At 35.2% G+C, this 16585-nt stretch overlaps 1 protein-coding gene across 2 annotated transcripts in view; it reads right to left on the bottom strand.

Annotated features, from left to right (window-relative positions):
- RMI1 (RecQ mediated genome instability 1) overlaps window positions 1-16585 on the bottom strand; it is a 389280-nt gene that overhangs the window by 372463 nt on the left and 232 nt on the right. Inside the window, exons 2-4 of one of the 2 annotated variants that reach the window (XM_061200540.1) lie at window positions 11568-11628; window positions 3507-3603; window positions 754-2735 (exon numbers count right to left, since the gene is read on the bottom strand). In XM_061200540.1, coding sequence (XP_061056523.1) covers window positions 816-2699 — 1884 coding nt within the window. In that variant the 5' untranslated portion in view covers window positions 2700-2735; window positions 3507-3603; window positions 11568-11628 and the 3' untranslated portion in view covers window positions 754-815. Of the gene's footprint in view, window positions 1-753; window positions 2736-3506; window positions 3604-11567; window positions 11629-16585 lie in introns of those variants that run through there. The other variant, XM_061200541.1, reaches the window with a different exon arrangement.

The raw sequence follows: 16585 nt of genomic DNA, 5'->3' as shown, positions 1-16585 counted from the left end.
CATGTTCCGCAACAAGAGAAGCCACCGCAATGAGAAGCCCGCGCACCACGACGAAGAGTAGCCCCCACTTGCTGCAACTAGAGAAAGCCCGCGCGCAGCAACAAAGGCCCAACGCAGCCAAAAATAAATAAATAAAACAAAATAAATTGAAAAAAAAAAAAAAAGAAAGGAGATAACTAAAGACATGCATAAATACCTTATTTTAATCCAGAAAAAAAAAAATGAAATACTTACTGGATCTTCTTAATAATAATAGATTATCGTTGAAAATAAGGTTTTTAACTATTCAATATAATCTCTGAAATGGTATCTAGTTAAGATAATATTTGCTTTAAATATACCAGACAAATATTTCCAATCAGCAAAACAAAAACCAGCAAAACAATTTGCATCTGAGAGTCTGACATTCTAATCCACTGGATTTACATTTTTTCCTAAGAAAAATAATATAAACAAATCTTTTGGGGTACTCTACATATTATAAGTACTCAACTACCTATTTGTAATTGTTAACTTTCAACAGTATGATTCATCAGTAAACACCAATACAGTACTTTAGCAGTCACCTTATGTGAAATAACAAGTGGAAAACAAAATTTCTCAACAACAGTGGGTCATCAAATTGCTTCAGCGGTTACTATAAAAAAATTTATTAAAAAAACTTACACACACAAACATAATTAAACATTTTAAAATTAGACTGAAATCAGTTATGAAACTTCCTTTTCCCCTTTTACAAAAAGAAAGTTGCAAAAGTAAAAGGACAAATTTAATTCTAAATATTTCCTTGTTTTTTTAAATTGCTTGCTAGTAAATTATTTCTTTACTCGCCTCTTTAGGTTCTCAAGGTGTTCCACATTAACATCTTGTAATGCCAGTACCGTTGCCTTAGACAAGGAGGGATTGAATGAAATAGTCATTAGACAGCACAAATCTATTAGATCTCTCTGACATTTCTGCAAACCTTCCAGGAACTTTTGGTATTTACAAGGATCCTTTTTTAACTGTTTCATTTCTAGCACTGAAAACCCTATCAGACCAGTAAGTATTTCATCTACAAAGTCTACATCTAGATATGCAGTACCATCAGAAATTTTTGCTGTTATACTCCAAATGCCACCAGAACTTGACAGATTTCCAGTTAAGGTTACAATAAATGCTTTGACTTTCACTGTTGTAACTTCCTTTGGTTTGCTGGCCATTAGAAGAGACAAATAGATAAAAGGTGGAGAATATAAATCCATGGTGATAGAAAGATTAGTGCTATTCTCTGATGATCTTGAAGAACAAGTCTGTAAGTGGTGCTCATTTTTATTAGAAATGTGTGAACAACTTTTTGGTACATAATTGACCAGCTCTCCGTTTAATATTTTATTATTTAAGGAATGTCCATCTGAACTGCTGGTTTGTTTTATTTTATTATATGTCTCTGAGTTCTTATCTTTATTTGTAAAATTATGGGGTAGGGGTACATTATGATTAACTGAAACAATACTACTGTTTTGGTCTCTAGCAGATGGACAACTAAAAGATTTGTCTTCATTAGTTATTTGCTCAGATAAATTTTTTTCATCCCAATTATTATTTCCATTTTTGCAAATCAAAGAAAAATTATTCAGAGTATTAGATCTATGTGAAAATCTCTCTATACTTTCATCTGTAGTTCTGTTCAAAGTCAGTGGCTGTAATTCTTTGGTCTCTGTTTGTTCTTTCTGGACAGCTTCTTCCAAAAGCAAGGCCTCCTCCAATGAAAAGTCATCTAATTCCTCATCAGTAAAAAGCATAGACTGGTTTCGTGGTTTCTCCTTTGGTCTTGGAGAAATAACAAGTCCTGGTTCAAAATCTGACTGTCTGATGGTATTTGAAGTATTTGAAGAACTACCTGTGCTGAAACAACTTCTTTCCAAAGAGGTGTTATTATTTGCTGCAAGCTCATCGTTTTCATCAAGACTTGCCAAGAGTTCTTCATCAGAAGGTCCTAACGCAGGATGTAGAACATCTGTAATTCTGGGGATGCTTTGGTTAGAATTATTTGGTATGACTGGAACTATAGGATCAGGTTCCCCAATTAATCTTGCAAGAACTTTTTCTTGGGCATATTCCTCTAAAAGAGCATCTACTTCTCCTCCCAACACCTTCACATTTTCTGGTTTCAATAAGAGAACACCAAGACGGAAAGAAATGTTTCCATAAATCAAAATTTTTGTACCTGGAGGAAGATCACTATGAAGAGCTGGAATAGACTGATATTCCATCCCCTGTATTTGTACAATTCCATCAGTTAGCTGTAGCATCAACATTCGTGAAGGCTTTGCTTCCCAAGGTTTTGGGGTTACTTGTGTTTCAGCTGTAATTAGGTCATTGGTTGTATTCTTTCCTCTCAACTTTTGTATCTGGGCATACGCAGGTTGACTTACATCAACCAATGAATTAATCTGCAGAGCAAAAAATCCATTCAGTTCTCCTTTTGGAACTTCTAAAACGCCATCAGGTAAAAGACGATGCTCCAAATCTCTCAGATCAGTAAGGAGCCATTGCTCAAACACTTGTTTATTCATTTGTGCCTGACTCAAATTAACATTATCATTTTCTTCTTGGATCCAGTTAATACAAGCTTCCAGCCACATTAAAGGCACTTTAACATGCCATGTAGCTAAAAGCCAGGTTTCAACTTTTAATGCAATACTAGCTATACTCATTTCTTTTATATAAAAGAAATATTAGGCATCTATTACCTGAAAACAAACAAAAAAAAATTATGGTAATTCAGTACATCTAAATATAGTTTCTATAATTCTCTACAATGCACAAACAGGAGTAATCAAACTTTTAGATTTTTCTCTCTTCAGCACCTTATATAATTCTTTGACTTTCTACATGGCAAAACTTCAAATGCCACAAGTAATCAGATGGTAAAATAAGAAAAGCAAAAGGTTTGAGACAAGATACACCTAGGTTTGAAGGCTAGCTCTTCAAATTATAAGTTTTGTGACCTAGTATAAATTTCTTAACTTCTCTAACCTAATTTTTTCATCTATAAAATGTCAGTACCACCTCCTATCTAACACAGTTGTTGTGAGGATTACATGATTAACATTTGTGAAGCATAATGTCAGACCTACGAAATACATGTAGTAATTAGTAGTTATTATGTTAATAATCAGATTCTAATAATTTAAAATTTAGCTAAGAAACAATATTTACTAAAGTTCTTTCTATATCTATAATTCATACTCTATTAAAACTTATACCATTGTATTCCATAAAATTATAACAAGTAACAATAGATTCTGAGCTGATGTAAAGCATCTTATTTGTTTGGCTAAATAATTCTCAACAGTCCTATCAGGTAAATATACTTCTGATTTTCTCAGTATGATAAAAAAAAGTAGCCAAACACTAAAGACTAACCTTTTTTCACAAAAGCATATTTTTTCCTTCTACAGATGAAGATATCTAAGAGTTCGAATTTATAAAAGTTTTAACATGCCCATAGGAAAACTTACCATTTGGAACAGGAGCACAGGATTTGAGGACGGGATTTGGAACTGGTTGTTCAGTGGAGTACTTGTAACCTCTATTGCTCAGAAATGGCCCTGAGAGCTAAGACAAGAAGCAGTAAGGGTTATAAGAGGAAGCTGCAGAAAGAATCACTGGCCTATTTTCATAAGTGCAAAGTTTGATGGTATGGTTTAAAGGTTCCTATTATCAATCAGGGTAGAGTAGAGGTAGTACAGAATAAAAACATGAGGTTTGGAATGAAATAAACAAAAGCAAGTTACCACGAGAAACTCACTCTACCTTAGCTTGTTTCCTTCCCTATATACTTACTACATAGGGCTACTGTGAAAATTAAAGGATAGGAGAAGATGGCGGGCAGAGCACCAGCATAGGCACAAATCAGCTGACCCAAGGTGGCAATCCAATCATTTAGGCTGCTCACTTAGGCCCCAGCAATGGTTGCAGGCCAGAAGCAGGCCACCCAAAAGGCGTCCGAGGCCCACAAGCAACCTGAGGCTGAAGCAGACCAAAGCAGCTGAAAGTGAAATTGAACAGTACCAACTGCAGAGGGAGAAAAGGTTCAAAGCCAGAGAAGCTGGAGCTCTGAGATTCCATGGCAGGGGCAGCACTGGGGTGGAAAAAGAGACCCAGGTGATGACCATTCTCCAGATCTACCTCTGGCAAAACAGGGATGAAGTGCTAGATAACCTCTTGGCCTTTGTCTGCTACATCTAGCCAGAGATCCATGAAAACTACTGCATAAATGCATAGGGGAAGAAGCTCTGTTCCACGGACTGGCATTTTAGATGACTTCATGGAAAATGAAATTTTAACAAAGCTCACGTTACATTCTTGTGAAAAGGCATTAAATTATCTCTGTATATTATATAGTAGGTTCTCTCTCTTTTTGGAAAATAGCAAATCTAGCTTCCTTGTAAAAACTTAAAGCTTATCCAAATATTTCATTTTTTTTAACCTTGCATTTCTTAGAAAATTTAATAGGCATATATTGTCTGGTTTCCCACATCTTTTAGCTAAAGCAACATATATATATATATCAATACTGACTTCTTCTTTTGTAGATGTAGTTTTGTTTTGTTTTTTTTAATTTTTAAGAAAAAAAGGGATTAATTTTTTCCCCCTAAAGCTTTGTGAAGGTCAGGGGATTTATCTATGAAAAAATAGTAAATAGTTATTTGTAACCTGTAGTAAGCAGCATCCAGCCTTAAAACAGTCTTTTCTGGCTAAAGGTTAGAACAATGAATACTAGTATAATTGTTTGGGCTGCTTTTAATATCTTTTAATCTAAATTACTAGAAGACAGAAATCAAGAATTTGTTACATGTTGTTATTTGGTGTACCGATAATCATTTAAAAGTAAAACCCCCTTATCGTGTAAAAAAAAAAAAAAAAAGAAATAAAAAAACAAAGGAGAGCCAGTATATAATCTAGCGGTTCAGAGTGCAAATGTGATGCCAAATTATCTTTCACTTACAAACTCTGTGACCCTAAACAAGTGGTCACATTATTAATTTAACAAATGGTTAAAATTTAAAGGAAGGGTTACAGTTATTGTGAGGAATACAAGAATAACATTTTAAAGGAGGAATTAAGAAGGTCATAAGTACCAAACTGATGAATCTTTACACTGAAGAAAATAATTTAGAGTACAGATATATAATTTTTAAATTACATGTGAAAAACAATGTAAAAATTCAAAGGTAGGAGAGGTCCCTGCCCATAGTGATAAAAATAAACCATGCAGAGTCAAATCGGCATGTCTCTTTAACAAAGAAACCAACAATCTCTACATGAGCCCTCTGATTTATCAAATGGAAATATTTTCTACCTTCTGGCTAAAGAAAAGCAAAACACAGTGTGTTAACTTTTGTGTACAAAAGAAAGGAAAATAAGCACATTCTTATTTACTTTATACATAAAGGACCTCTAGAAGGATATACAAGAAACTAGATAAAACTTTAAATACATAGCTACACTCAATAACAAAGAGTAAAATCTTGTGGGCCAGGGCTTCCCTGGTGGCACAGTGGTTAAGACTCTGCCTGCCAATGCAGGAGACACGGGTTTGAGCCCTGGTCCGGGAAGATCCTACATGCCACGGAGCAACTAAGCCCGTGGGCCACAACTGCTGAGCCTGTGCTCTAGAGCCTGCGAGCCACAACTACTGAGCCCGTGTGCCACAACTACTGAAGCCCACGTGCCTAGAGCCCGTGCTCCACAACAAGAGAAGCCACCGGAATGAGAAGCCCGTGGACCTCAGTGAAGAGTAGCCCCCGCTCGCCACAACTAGAGAAAAGCCCGCACACAGCAACGAAGAACCAATGCAGCCAAAAATAAAAAATAATTAATTAAAAAAAAAAAAAAAAAAAAGTCTTGTGGGCCAGGAACAGAGGAGAAACCTAGAGTTTTAGTGCTGATATAAAGCCGCCAGGAAAGGGGACTTCAGGCTAAAGCTCCAAGGCTTTAAGTTTAAGGGTCCAGTGTGCCAATTATAGGTCAGAAGACCAGAACAGACTACTTGCTAGAACTGGGCCAAAAAAATCTTCCACTCAATACCTACCTAGGCCTATGGAGGGAACAGGGATAACCTAAGAATGGAAATGGGGCCTACATAACTTCTATAGTACATATAGCATGGTCCAGAACTAGGCTATTCACATAAAAACCCAAGTCTCTAATGACACAGCTGATCTAGAGCTATGCCAGCCAGAGGGTCAGGTTGAAGCAACTCCAAAAACACACAAAAGGGAAAAACACACATGGGAAAAACCTCTATCCAACATGAGCTCTCAAACCAAAATTATAACATATTTAAGGAAAACCACCACCATAAGCCACATCAGCAGACACAACAAACAGGAGAATTTATACCTGGAGAAATCTGTTTTTAAATGAAGAATCTTAAATATTAAAAAAAAAAAAAAATGTCTTTAAGCATACTAAATACACTTTAAAAGTTGGACTAATCCTTACAGAAGAATAGAAGATAATTAAACAGTAACAGACATTTATGAAAAGTATGAATTGGACATCTTGGAAATGGGAAACAGCCTCAGAAATTTAAAACTCAGTAGATGGGATAAACAAAAGGCTAAAAACAAATGAAGAAAGAATTTACACTTTGGAAATTACATAGAACAGAGTATGAAGATTTAAGAAATTAAGCAAAGAAGGGGAAAAAAAGCTAAGTAGGGAAAATAGGCTCCTACACTGAAGTAATCACAGTTTCAGAAGAAAATAGAAGAGGTGAAGGAAACAGTTTTGTTTTTTTTTAAGATAATGGTTGAAGGTGGTCAAAAGGAACAAATTTCCAATTATAAGATAAACAAGTAATAGGGATGTAAGGCACAACATGATGACTGTAGTTAACACTGCTGTACGATATATACGAAAGTTGTTAAGAGAGTAGATCCTAAGAGTTCTCATCACAAGGAGAATTTTTTTTTTCTTTTTCTTTTTTTTTTTTGGCTGCGTTGGGTCTTTGTTGCTGCCTGCAGGCCTTCTCTAGTTGCAGTGAGCGGGGGCTACTCTTCCTTGCAGTGCGCGAGCTTCTCATCGCAGTGGCTTCTCTTGTTTCGGAGCACAGGCTCTGGGTGTGTGGGCTTCAGTAGTTGTGGCACGTGGGCTCAGTAGTTGTGGCTCGTGGGCTCTAGAGTGCAGGCTCAGTAGGTGTGGCACACGGGCTTAGTTGCTCCATGGCATGTGGGATCTCCCCGGACCAGGGCTCGAACCCATGTCCCCTGCATTGGCAGGTGGATTCTTAACCACTGCACCACCAGGGAAGCCCAATTATCTTTTTATCTATATGAGATGATGGATGTTAGCTTAATCTGTTGTGGTAATCATTTCACAGTATATGTAAATGCTATACACCTTAAACTTATATGGTGATGTATGCCAATTATTTCTCAATAAAACTAGAAAAAAATATATAAATAAAAGTGAAATCTTTTCATAATAAAAAAATAAAGAATAATGGTTGAAATTTTTCTAAAATTCAAGAAAGATATGATTCTGTAGGGTGTAAAAGCTCAATACTGCTAAGCAACACGTGTAAAAATCCACCTCTAAACATAGCATGGTAAACTGTAAAACATCAAGGACAAAGAAAAAAAATATCTTTTTTATTTTAAATCTTAAGATTCAACAAGCTGGATCTAAAATTTGAGGTAACAAAAATGTAGAAAATACAAAAAGAATTCAGAGGGAAGTTAAGGTATTATGTTTTGTCAAGGAGGATAATAGAGATTCTGATTATGTTTACTATTTTATAAGAAAAATATAAAAATTATGTGTTTAAGGGTAAAAATGAAAGATTGAAAAAACATTCTTATAATCCCCGCAAAACTCAGATAATAGATTTTTTAAAAGCCATAAAATTCTAAGAACAAAGAAAATGGGAGAAGAAACAATGGCAACAAATTTTGGAAACTGGAAAGCAAACAGATTAGTACATGATTTAGCAGACACTAGAAAGTTGAATTCTAAGGTGGTATTAAGAATGGCTGATATAAAAACCCGGAACCCACAAAAGGCAATACTAAGTATGCCTGGAAGTAAAGGGTACTCTAAAAACAAGATTGATTAGACGATTCTTTAAGACATTTAAGACTGTGGCATCCTTATCCCACATCAGGAAGATACATAATGTACACTTCAAAACTGTTAAGAGGGTAAATTTATGTTATATGTTTTTTACCATAATTTTTTAGGAAGAGAGAAAAATCAAGAGGGAAGTAGAGGAGGAAAAAAAGGAAAAAATAAAATTACCTCTCTTTGCAGATGACATGAATGTTTATGAAAAAATGCCAAAGAATGTACAAAGAAGCTATATCACCTGATAAATGAGTTAGCGAGGTGCGTCTTTTTTGTGCTCTATTTACTGCCACATTTTCACACTTTTGTGCTTTTTGTTGATGATTTCACTATTTAAAACAGCCCCATAGCATACTGCTGAAACGCTGTCTAGTGTTCCAAAGCATAAGAAAACTGTGTGTGATGTGTCATATGTAAAATCTGTGTGTTAGATTAAGCTTCATTCAGGCATTAGTTATAGTGCCACTGGTCATAAGTTCAGTTCATGAATCAACAACATATAGTGAATAAAGTGTCTTTAAACAGAAACACAAATAAAACAAGGTTATGTACTAATCAGTGGTGAAAATGTCATGACCAGAGGCTCACAGAAACCTAACCTTGTCTTTTCCCTAGGAACAATAGTTCAGTATTCCCTAACTCAGTGTTCACAGGGACTTTATACAGAACATAACTACCAGGAATAATGAGACTTGACTGTACGAGCAGTGAACAAAGAGTACAATTTACAGTAGCCCTCAAAACTTAAATCTAACAAAATATGTGCAGGATGTATATGCTGAAAACTACAAACTACTGGTGAAAGAAATCAAAGACAACCTAAACAAATGAACAGACATGCTGTGTTGAAGACTCTATGATCAAGTTTCAATTCTCCCCAAACAGATATATAGATTCAATGCAATTCCATTCAAAATCCCAGCATTCTTTTTTTTTTTTTTTAAAGAATGGCAAGCTGATTCTAAGATTTACATGGAAAGGCAAAGAAACTAGAATAGCCAAGGTAATTTCAAAAAAAAAAAAGTTGGAGACTCACACTGAGTTCAAGACTTAGTATAAACTACAGTAATCAAGACAGTGAAGTATTGGCAAAAGGATTAACATATCGGTCAATGGGAAGACAGCCTAGAAAATAGACCCATTCATATATAGTCAATTGATTTTCTACAAAGTTGCAAAGGCAATTCAAAGGAAACAGGATAGTCTTTTGAACAAATGATGCTAAAACAATTGGACATCCATATGCAAAACTATGAACCTCAACCAATATCTCACATCATATATAAAAATTAAATGGAACACAGACCTAAATGTGAAAACTAAAACTATAAAACATCTATAAGAAAAGTTAGGAGAAAAAAAAAAACCAAGCTCATAGATAAGAGAGAACAAATTGGTAGCTGCAAGAGGTAAGGGGTGGAGGTGGGCGAAATGGGTGCAGGGGGTCACAAGGTACAAACTTCCAGTTATAAAATCAGTAAGTCATGGAAATGTAATGTACAGCATGGTCACTGTAGTTAAAATACTATATTACATATCTAAAAGTTGCTAAGAGAGTAGATCTTAAAAGTTCTCATCACAAGAAAAAAAAATTTTTGTAACTGTGGTGATGGCTGTTAACTGGATTTATTGTGGTGATCATTTTGCAAGTATACAAATATCAAATTATTATGTTGTATACCTGAAACTAAAAGGTTATATGTCAATTATAACTCAATTTTTTTTAAAGGGGAAGAAAAGTTAGGAGAAAATTCTTTGTGATCTTGGTTTCTTAACAGTGTTCTTAGATACAACACCAGAAGCATAATCCATAAAAGAAAGAAATTAATAAACTGAGCTTCACCAAAATTTTAAAATTCTGCTCTATGAAAGACACTGTTAAGAGTATAAAGACAAGCCAAACACACACAAAGACAAGCCACAGACTGGGAGAAATACATAATTGACAAAAGACTTATATCCAGACTATACAAAGAATTCTAAAATTCAATAGGAAAACAAACTAATTTTAAAAGGAACAAAAGATTTGAATAGACATTTCACCAAAAGATATGCAGATAACGAGTAAGACATTAGGGAAATGCAAAATTGAAATCACAGTGTGATATTACACATCTATTAGCATAGCTAAAATAAAAAATAACTGACAATACCCACTACTGGAATTCTCATACATTGCTGGTGGGAAAGCAAAATGACACAGCCACTTTAAAAAACAGTTTAGCAGTTTCTTAGGAAGAAAAACAGTTTAGCATTTTCTTACAAAGTTAAACTCACCATACAACCCAGCATTACTAGGTATTTACTCAAGAGAAATGAAAACGTATACTCATTAAAAATCTCTATGTGAACATTTATAGCAGCTTTTTTCATAATCACCAAAAAACTAGAGACAACCCACATGTCCTTCAACTGGTGAATGAATTAACAAATTGTTGTACATCATTACAATGGAATACTATTCAGTAATAAAAAGGAATAAACTAATAGATGCAATAACATGGATGAATATTGCTACAGATGGTATCACTCAGAAAATTCGTATGTTGAAATCCTAATGCCCAATGTGATCGTATTAGGAGGTGGGGCCTTTGCGAAGTGCTTACATTATAAGAATGAAGCCCTCATGGGACTTCCCTGGCAGTCCAGTGGTTAAGACTCTGTGCTTCCACTGCAGGGAGCACGGGTTCGATCCCTGGTTGGGGAACTAAGATCCCACATGCCGTGCAGCATGGCCAAAATAAATCAATAAATCAATAAATAAAAATAAAGTCAGAATTCTGAAAAGATATTTAAAAAAAACCTTACAACCCAATAACAAAAAAATAAATAAACAGTAGAGACGTCTCCACACAGCTACTTACCCCTTCTGCCATGGGAGGTTACTGTAAAAAGACTGTCATCTAAGAACCAAGAAGCATGTCCTCATCAGACACCCACTAAATCTGCCATCACCTTGACCTTGGACTTCCCAGTCTCCAAAGAAATAAATCTCTGTTGTTTATCAACCACCCAGTTTATGCTATTTTGTCACAATAGCCCAAATAGACTAAGACAAATGTTAAATGCAGCGAGCTAAGTAAAAGAAGCCAGACAACCACTGTATAAGTCCATTTAGATGGCATTATGGAAAAGGCAACACTATAGAAACAGGTGGCAGCGATGATGTGACTAATGTTTGTCAAAACTCATAGAACTATATACAAAAAAGAAGATGAATTTTACTAAATGTAAATTATATCCTCAATAAAAATACTGAAGACAAACACCAAAAGGATAGATATTTAATAACTAATTTTCAAACTTGCTGAGGAAAACACAGAATAAAGAAAACAATCCAAAAGAAGGCACAAAAGGAACTGGCAAGCACTATAAATAGAAAGAATAAACAAGGTGGTAGAAATAAGTCTAAATATATCAGCAATCATAATGAACATAGATTAACTCACCTGTTAAAAGATACTCTCAAATTGAAAAAACCAAGTTCAGCTGCATGCTTAAAAGATGATCCTAAAACAAAATAACATCGAAGCATGAAATTAATTAAAATAAGGCATGTTAAAATCTCCAAGCATGATATTATGAGGCCACAGTTGAGAGACATCTTATTCTCAAGACAGAGATCTGTACCTGTATAACCTAAGATTCCCAAGTGCTACTTTATCGCATCTGTTGTCATTTTTTTAACCCCAAAAATTAAGCTAGATCCAAGGCTCTTAGGTGTGCTCATTCAATTATAAGTTACCTTATTTCCTCCACTAAAATTTAAACACCACAGCACTGGCAAATGGGCCTAGTCTAACTGGCAGAGGTGTTGTAGTAATGAGATGACAGTCATTAAATAAACTGAAATCAAGACAGTGTACTTTCAGTAGAGTTATAATTATTTAAATGAATTATCAAGTATAAATGCCACAATTAATTAAGTTGTTTGCAGAATGTTTTGTACTATAAATTACTCGGTGTATACAGTATATACCCCTAAATTATTATATGCAGCCATTTAACACAAGTGTTATTTTCTACCTGAACCTGTTAAATAGTAGGAGTTAATACTGTTAGTACTTCTAGGAGGAGGAAGGAACCAATAAAAAAGAAAGACTGATTGATTGTGAACTGAAAAGGTCAAGGCTGGATAGAAAATGAAAGAAAGGAATTTCAGTGGTGTTAATTCTATATCCCAGCAGTACAGCTGTTTAAACAGAGAACTGAAGAAAAAGGTTTAATAAAAATTAAAACCTCTTATTTGTAAGATTTTAAACTTTTTCAAAATACATACTTTTACATCTATAATATTATCTAAACCTCAAAATAGTCATTTATGATAGAAAGGGTAGGGATTGTCATCTATTTGGGTGAGAATAAAACAGGCATGAAGATTAAGACATACAGATCATACATAGTAGCAGACGCAGAACGAAATTCTGCTAACCTCCATTTCTATATCACTTTCTAGACCCTGTTTGACTTAAAAGAGAAAGTAAAACCAGTCCCTCATTTACATATACCCACTTGCATATAAACTATAAAACTCATTCATAAATGGCCATTCTATAAGAGCACTACACTATTACAATGAACAGACTTTTCTCAGATCTCATTTAAACGACAAGCTCACCCAGTATATTCTAAATTATTTCCTTTACAAAGTCAAATCAAAGAAACACAACATCACCTACTGCATCTATCTTTGTAACAGCTTCAAAACAGTGTTATCATTAAGTACTTTTCCTTTTGCTGTAACTCTACTAAAATGACATAAAAGTTTTTTTAGTTTTTAAATATTACAAACTGATATTTTAAAGCTTATGTATTCATTTATTTTATTTTTTTAATTTTGTAGTTATTTCAAACACGCACTTCCTTGTTTGTGTTGTTGAATACGGCAAGTGACAAAACTCCTTTCAGATGATAGTTGGGACAAATTCTGAGAAACAGTGCTCAATGAACCACAGTGAAATTGTTCTATTAACACGTGGCAGTTCTAATTAATAATTTTCTCCAAATACTACCTTCTAGGATTTAAATTTCCACTTCCAGAGCTACATGATATACTACAATTTTATAATAATGTTATAACTAAGTGCACATTTGCTACATAGAATTCTTCATTTAACAGCAAAGTAAGTAAAGTGGAGGGCATATTGATCTGAAACATGGTTTAACCCCCACAACTGCATGTTAAAACAATTTTAATAAGAAGATGTTTCTACATATAATAGGATTTTTTTTTCCTACAGGTAAAAAAGAAAAGCTTATTAAATTTTTTAATTAAATGGAAAAAGTATTATCATGTGGGATTATAAAGTCTAGACTGGGTTTCAATAACCGAGCCCCTTAATAATTTAGTAAGTTGTATTACTTGCATCTACTCCTTCAAGAGAATTCCTAAGGTTTTTGTTCCTCCCTTTCTTGAGAAACTGAGTAACCACAGTCACCGCAGGTAGAAGCAACCCAGAGGGGAGGTGTTAGCTAGAGCAGCACAACTTCTCATCTGCTCATACATAAAGAACAGCCCCTGATCCTCAAGAACATCACTGTCCAAGAAAAAAATATGAAAAAGTATACGTTGTTGAAATTGTACGTTAAGAAATGTTCACACCGTATGATTTCAAAACTTAATCTTAGGAAAATAATCAGAACTGAGGACAAAGATTTTATGTGCCAGAGTGTTTATCATTGTGCTTTTACAGTGTGGAAAAAAAACAGAAACAATCTAAATGTTCAACAACAGTAAAAAAAAAAAAAAAAAAAAATTAAATATATTACATTGGATCCATGAAATAGTCTTCTGAAAAAACATTTTTAAGTACTATTTAATGACATGAAAATATGTTCGTATTTTATTCTGTTAGGAGAAAAGGCCAGATGTAAAACTACATACATCTTAATCTCCATTAATTTTATAATCATGAAAAAAATGTTTTTTAAAAATTGATTTACATCTTGCACTTGCTAAACTTGGCTGACCACACTAATCTACATTCTAGATCTTGACTGCAGGAACTGAGAAGAGAATAGAGTAAGAAAATTCTATCATTTGCCACTAAGACTTAGGCAAATTTGATTTATAAGTTAATTTTCAGTCAGCCTCACATATTTCAATTTTTTAAAAAATAGAAAAAGAGGCAGAAGTACTGATGCCATCCTTTTGGACACTGTATGCGGCATTCAATCAATAGCTAAGACTTAAAAGCACTAACAAATACTCAAGTTATAACCAGTCCATGTTTCCACTGTCTTCATCTAAAAAATACAGGTGAGTCTGTGTTCTAACTCCTTGGGGATGACTTTAAGGTAATCCCAGAATTTTGAGAAGGCACTCTGAAAATTATGGGAAAAAAATTTATATTTAATGACTGAAATCAGAAAGAAGTAATTAGTGGAGCTGTTTGTGGATCCTCTATAACCTAATGTAAGGAAAAGACAGAGAATAGGTTTAGGAGTCTGAATCCCATTTCTGCTATGTGACCTTAGATGTGTTCCTTAACTTTGTCTTAACCACAATTTACTCGCAGAACTGTGATAAGCATTAAACTGCCAGCACAAGGTCTGGCACAAACTCAGAAAATGGTAGTATAAAATTTTAAGTAATCATCCAGCTCGCTAGTGTACAATCTCAATTATATTAGTTTATCAAAAGTAAATCCCACAGCTAAGTAATACTAGCTCTAAATTCATCAGGAGTCCAAATAATCATACAATTATTTACTCAAGACAGGAGCCACAATGTATCAACCAAGTTGGTAAGTCCTTGAATGAGCACAGATGTAACATAGTTTGGCTGAAAACAATAGAGAATGAAAGGATGGTGAAAAGAGACTTTCCTCAAGCTAGCAAGTCCCTGAATGAAGATGGTGGAAAAAACAGACTTCCTTGTTATTTAAAGAGTAAACCTATAAAGCAAATTAAAAGAGGTAAGGAAGTAAACAAGTAGAAAAAGAAAAAAGCAAAAAAAAAAAAAAAAAAAAAATCTGACAATGGCATCTAACAAAGAGGAATAAGACCTTTCAGCAGTTAGGGTCCAGTCAGAAGACAGTGAAACTGGGAATAAGTTCTTAAGATAAAGCTGCTTACTTTGCATTCCTGCCCATCAATCACCACTGTTTATCAAGGCAGAAAATAATGGTTGCAACAGAAATACTAGCTTGAAAGAAAACATCATTAGTACAGTACCCCTACATGTACCTATTTGTGTTAGTGAAGTGTCCCAGGTTTCAAATGACAGATTCAATTAAATGCTGCAAATCCTGACTGGCAGATTAAATCTCTATAATCCAAGTATCCCCAGCCCCTTCATACACTCAATTTTCTTGGCTGAACATTAAATAACAATCCAAACTATGTATCGTAAAACCAAATGCAAGTTAAGTTTTACCTCCCAACAAGACTACAATATTCTTTTAAAAACGCCACAATCCCAGACACTATGCTCTAACAGTATTTGTTAACTATTCTCCCAGCCAGTAAATGTTGGTGCTTCATGAAGTTCTCAGTTCCTCCTAAAGAGTTCTCTTCCTGATTAAGCAAGTAAAAGATAAAAGATGACGGAAATCAGACATTTTTTTTAAATGCTGGTTACATCTAATTTGCAAAGTATTCAAGAGGAAAATCAAGTTACAGGGGAATGAATCAGCACAAATTCATCATTACAAAAAAAAAAGTGTATTCTAACGGTGGGTTTAGCGTCCCATGTAAATTATAACATTTTTATGCTTCAACACAAGTTTGGGGTTGTGGGTGAGAGCTGGAGGGCTAAGAGTCAGGATGTGGATACTGGGTACTACTTACTGGCAATTTCCCAGGTTTGTCACCGATTCAGAGTGACCTTAAGTGCCTTAACAAAAGAAACCATCAAAGCCTGACACAGGGGCCTTAGAAGTAACCGCACACAAAGCAAGTATAAACTGAACACGCTAGAACGGTAACATATCTGAGGGTGAGGGTTTTAGTCTGTTTTAATCACTGCCGAATACCTTGACACACGGTGGGCGCTTTAAAGACGTGAACGAACGCAAAGCGGATGTCTACAACGCACTTTGCGATTTGCATTCATTGTAGGATATGAAAGCAATACTTCCAGAAATTTTTCACACGTAGCGGCAGCACCGACACTACAAAATACTCGTATCGCAGGTCCCATTAACAAAAAAGAAAGAAAGGAAAAACAAAAGGTTTCGTCAGAACGGAGAGCCCTGTAAAGACCCCGGGAGTACAGGCTCAGCGCCGGAAGCAAAGGGACTGAGCTCCCCCGGACTCCGAGGCTCGCCCGCCACAGCCCAGCGGGACGGCCAACATCTCCCGGAACCCCGAGCCCAGCGGACAGCGGGCCGCGACCCTCCGGCTGCGCCCCCGGCCCGGGCCACGCCTGACGGGCGCTGCGGCCCGTTACACACAGCTCGCCCCGCAGCCCGGGAGAGAGGGGAGCACGGGGGAAGAAAGAAGACGCGAATGCGGGCTGTGGAAA

The sequence above is a fragment of the Eubalaena glacialis genome, chromosome 9 (assembly GCF_028564815.1).
Source record: "Eubalaena glacialis isolate mEubGla1 chromosome 9, mEubGla1.1.hap2.+ XY, whole genome shotgun sequence".
In the NCBI taxonomy this organism is placed as follows: domain Eukaryota; kingdom Metazoa; phylum Chordata; class Mammalia; order Artiodactyla; family Balaenidae; genus Eubalaena; species Eubalaena glacialis.
Note: the sequence above shows the minus strand (reverse complement) of the source record. Positions and strands in the feature narration are given on the sequence as shown.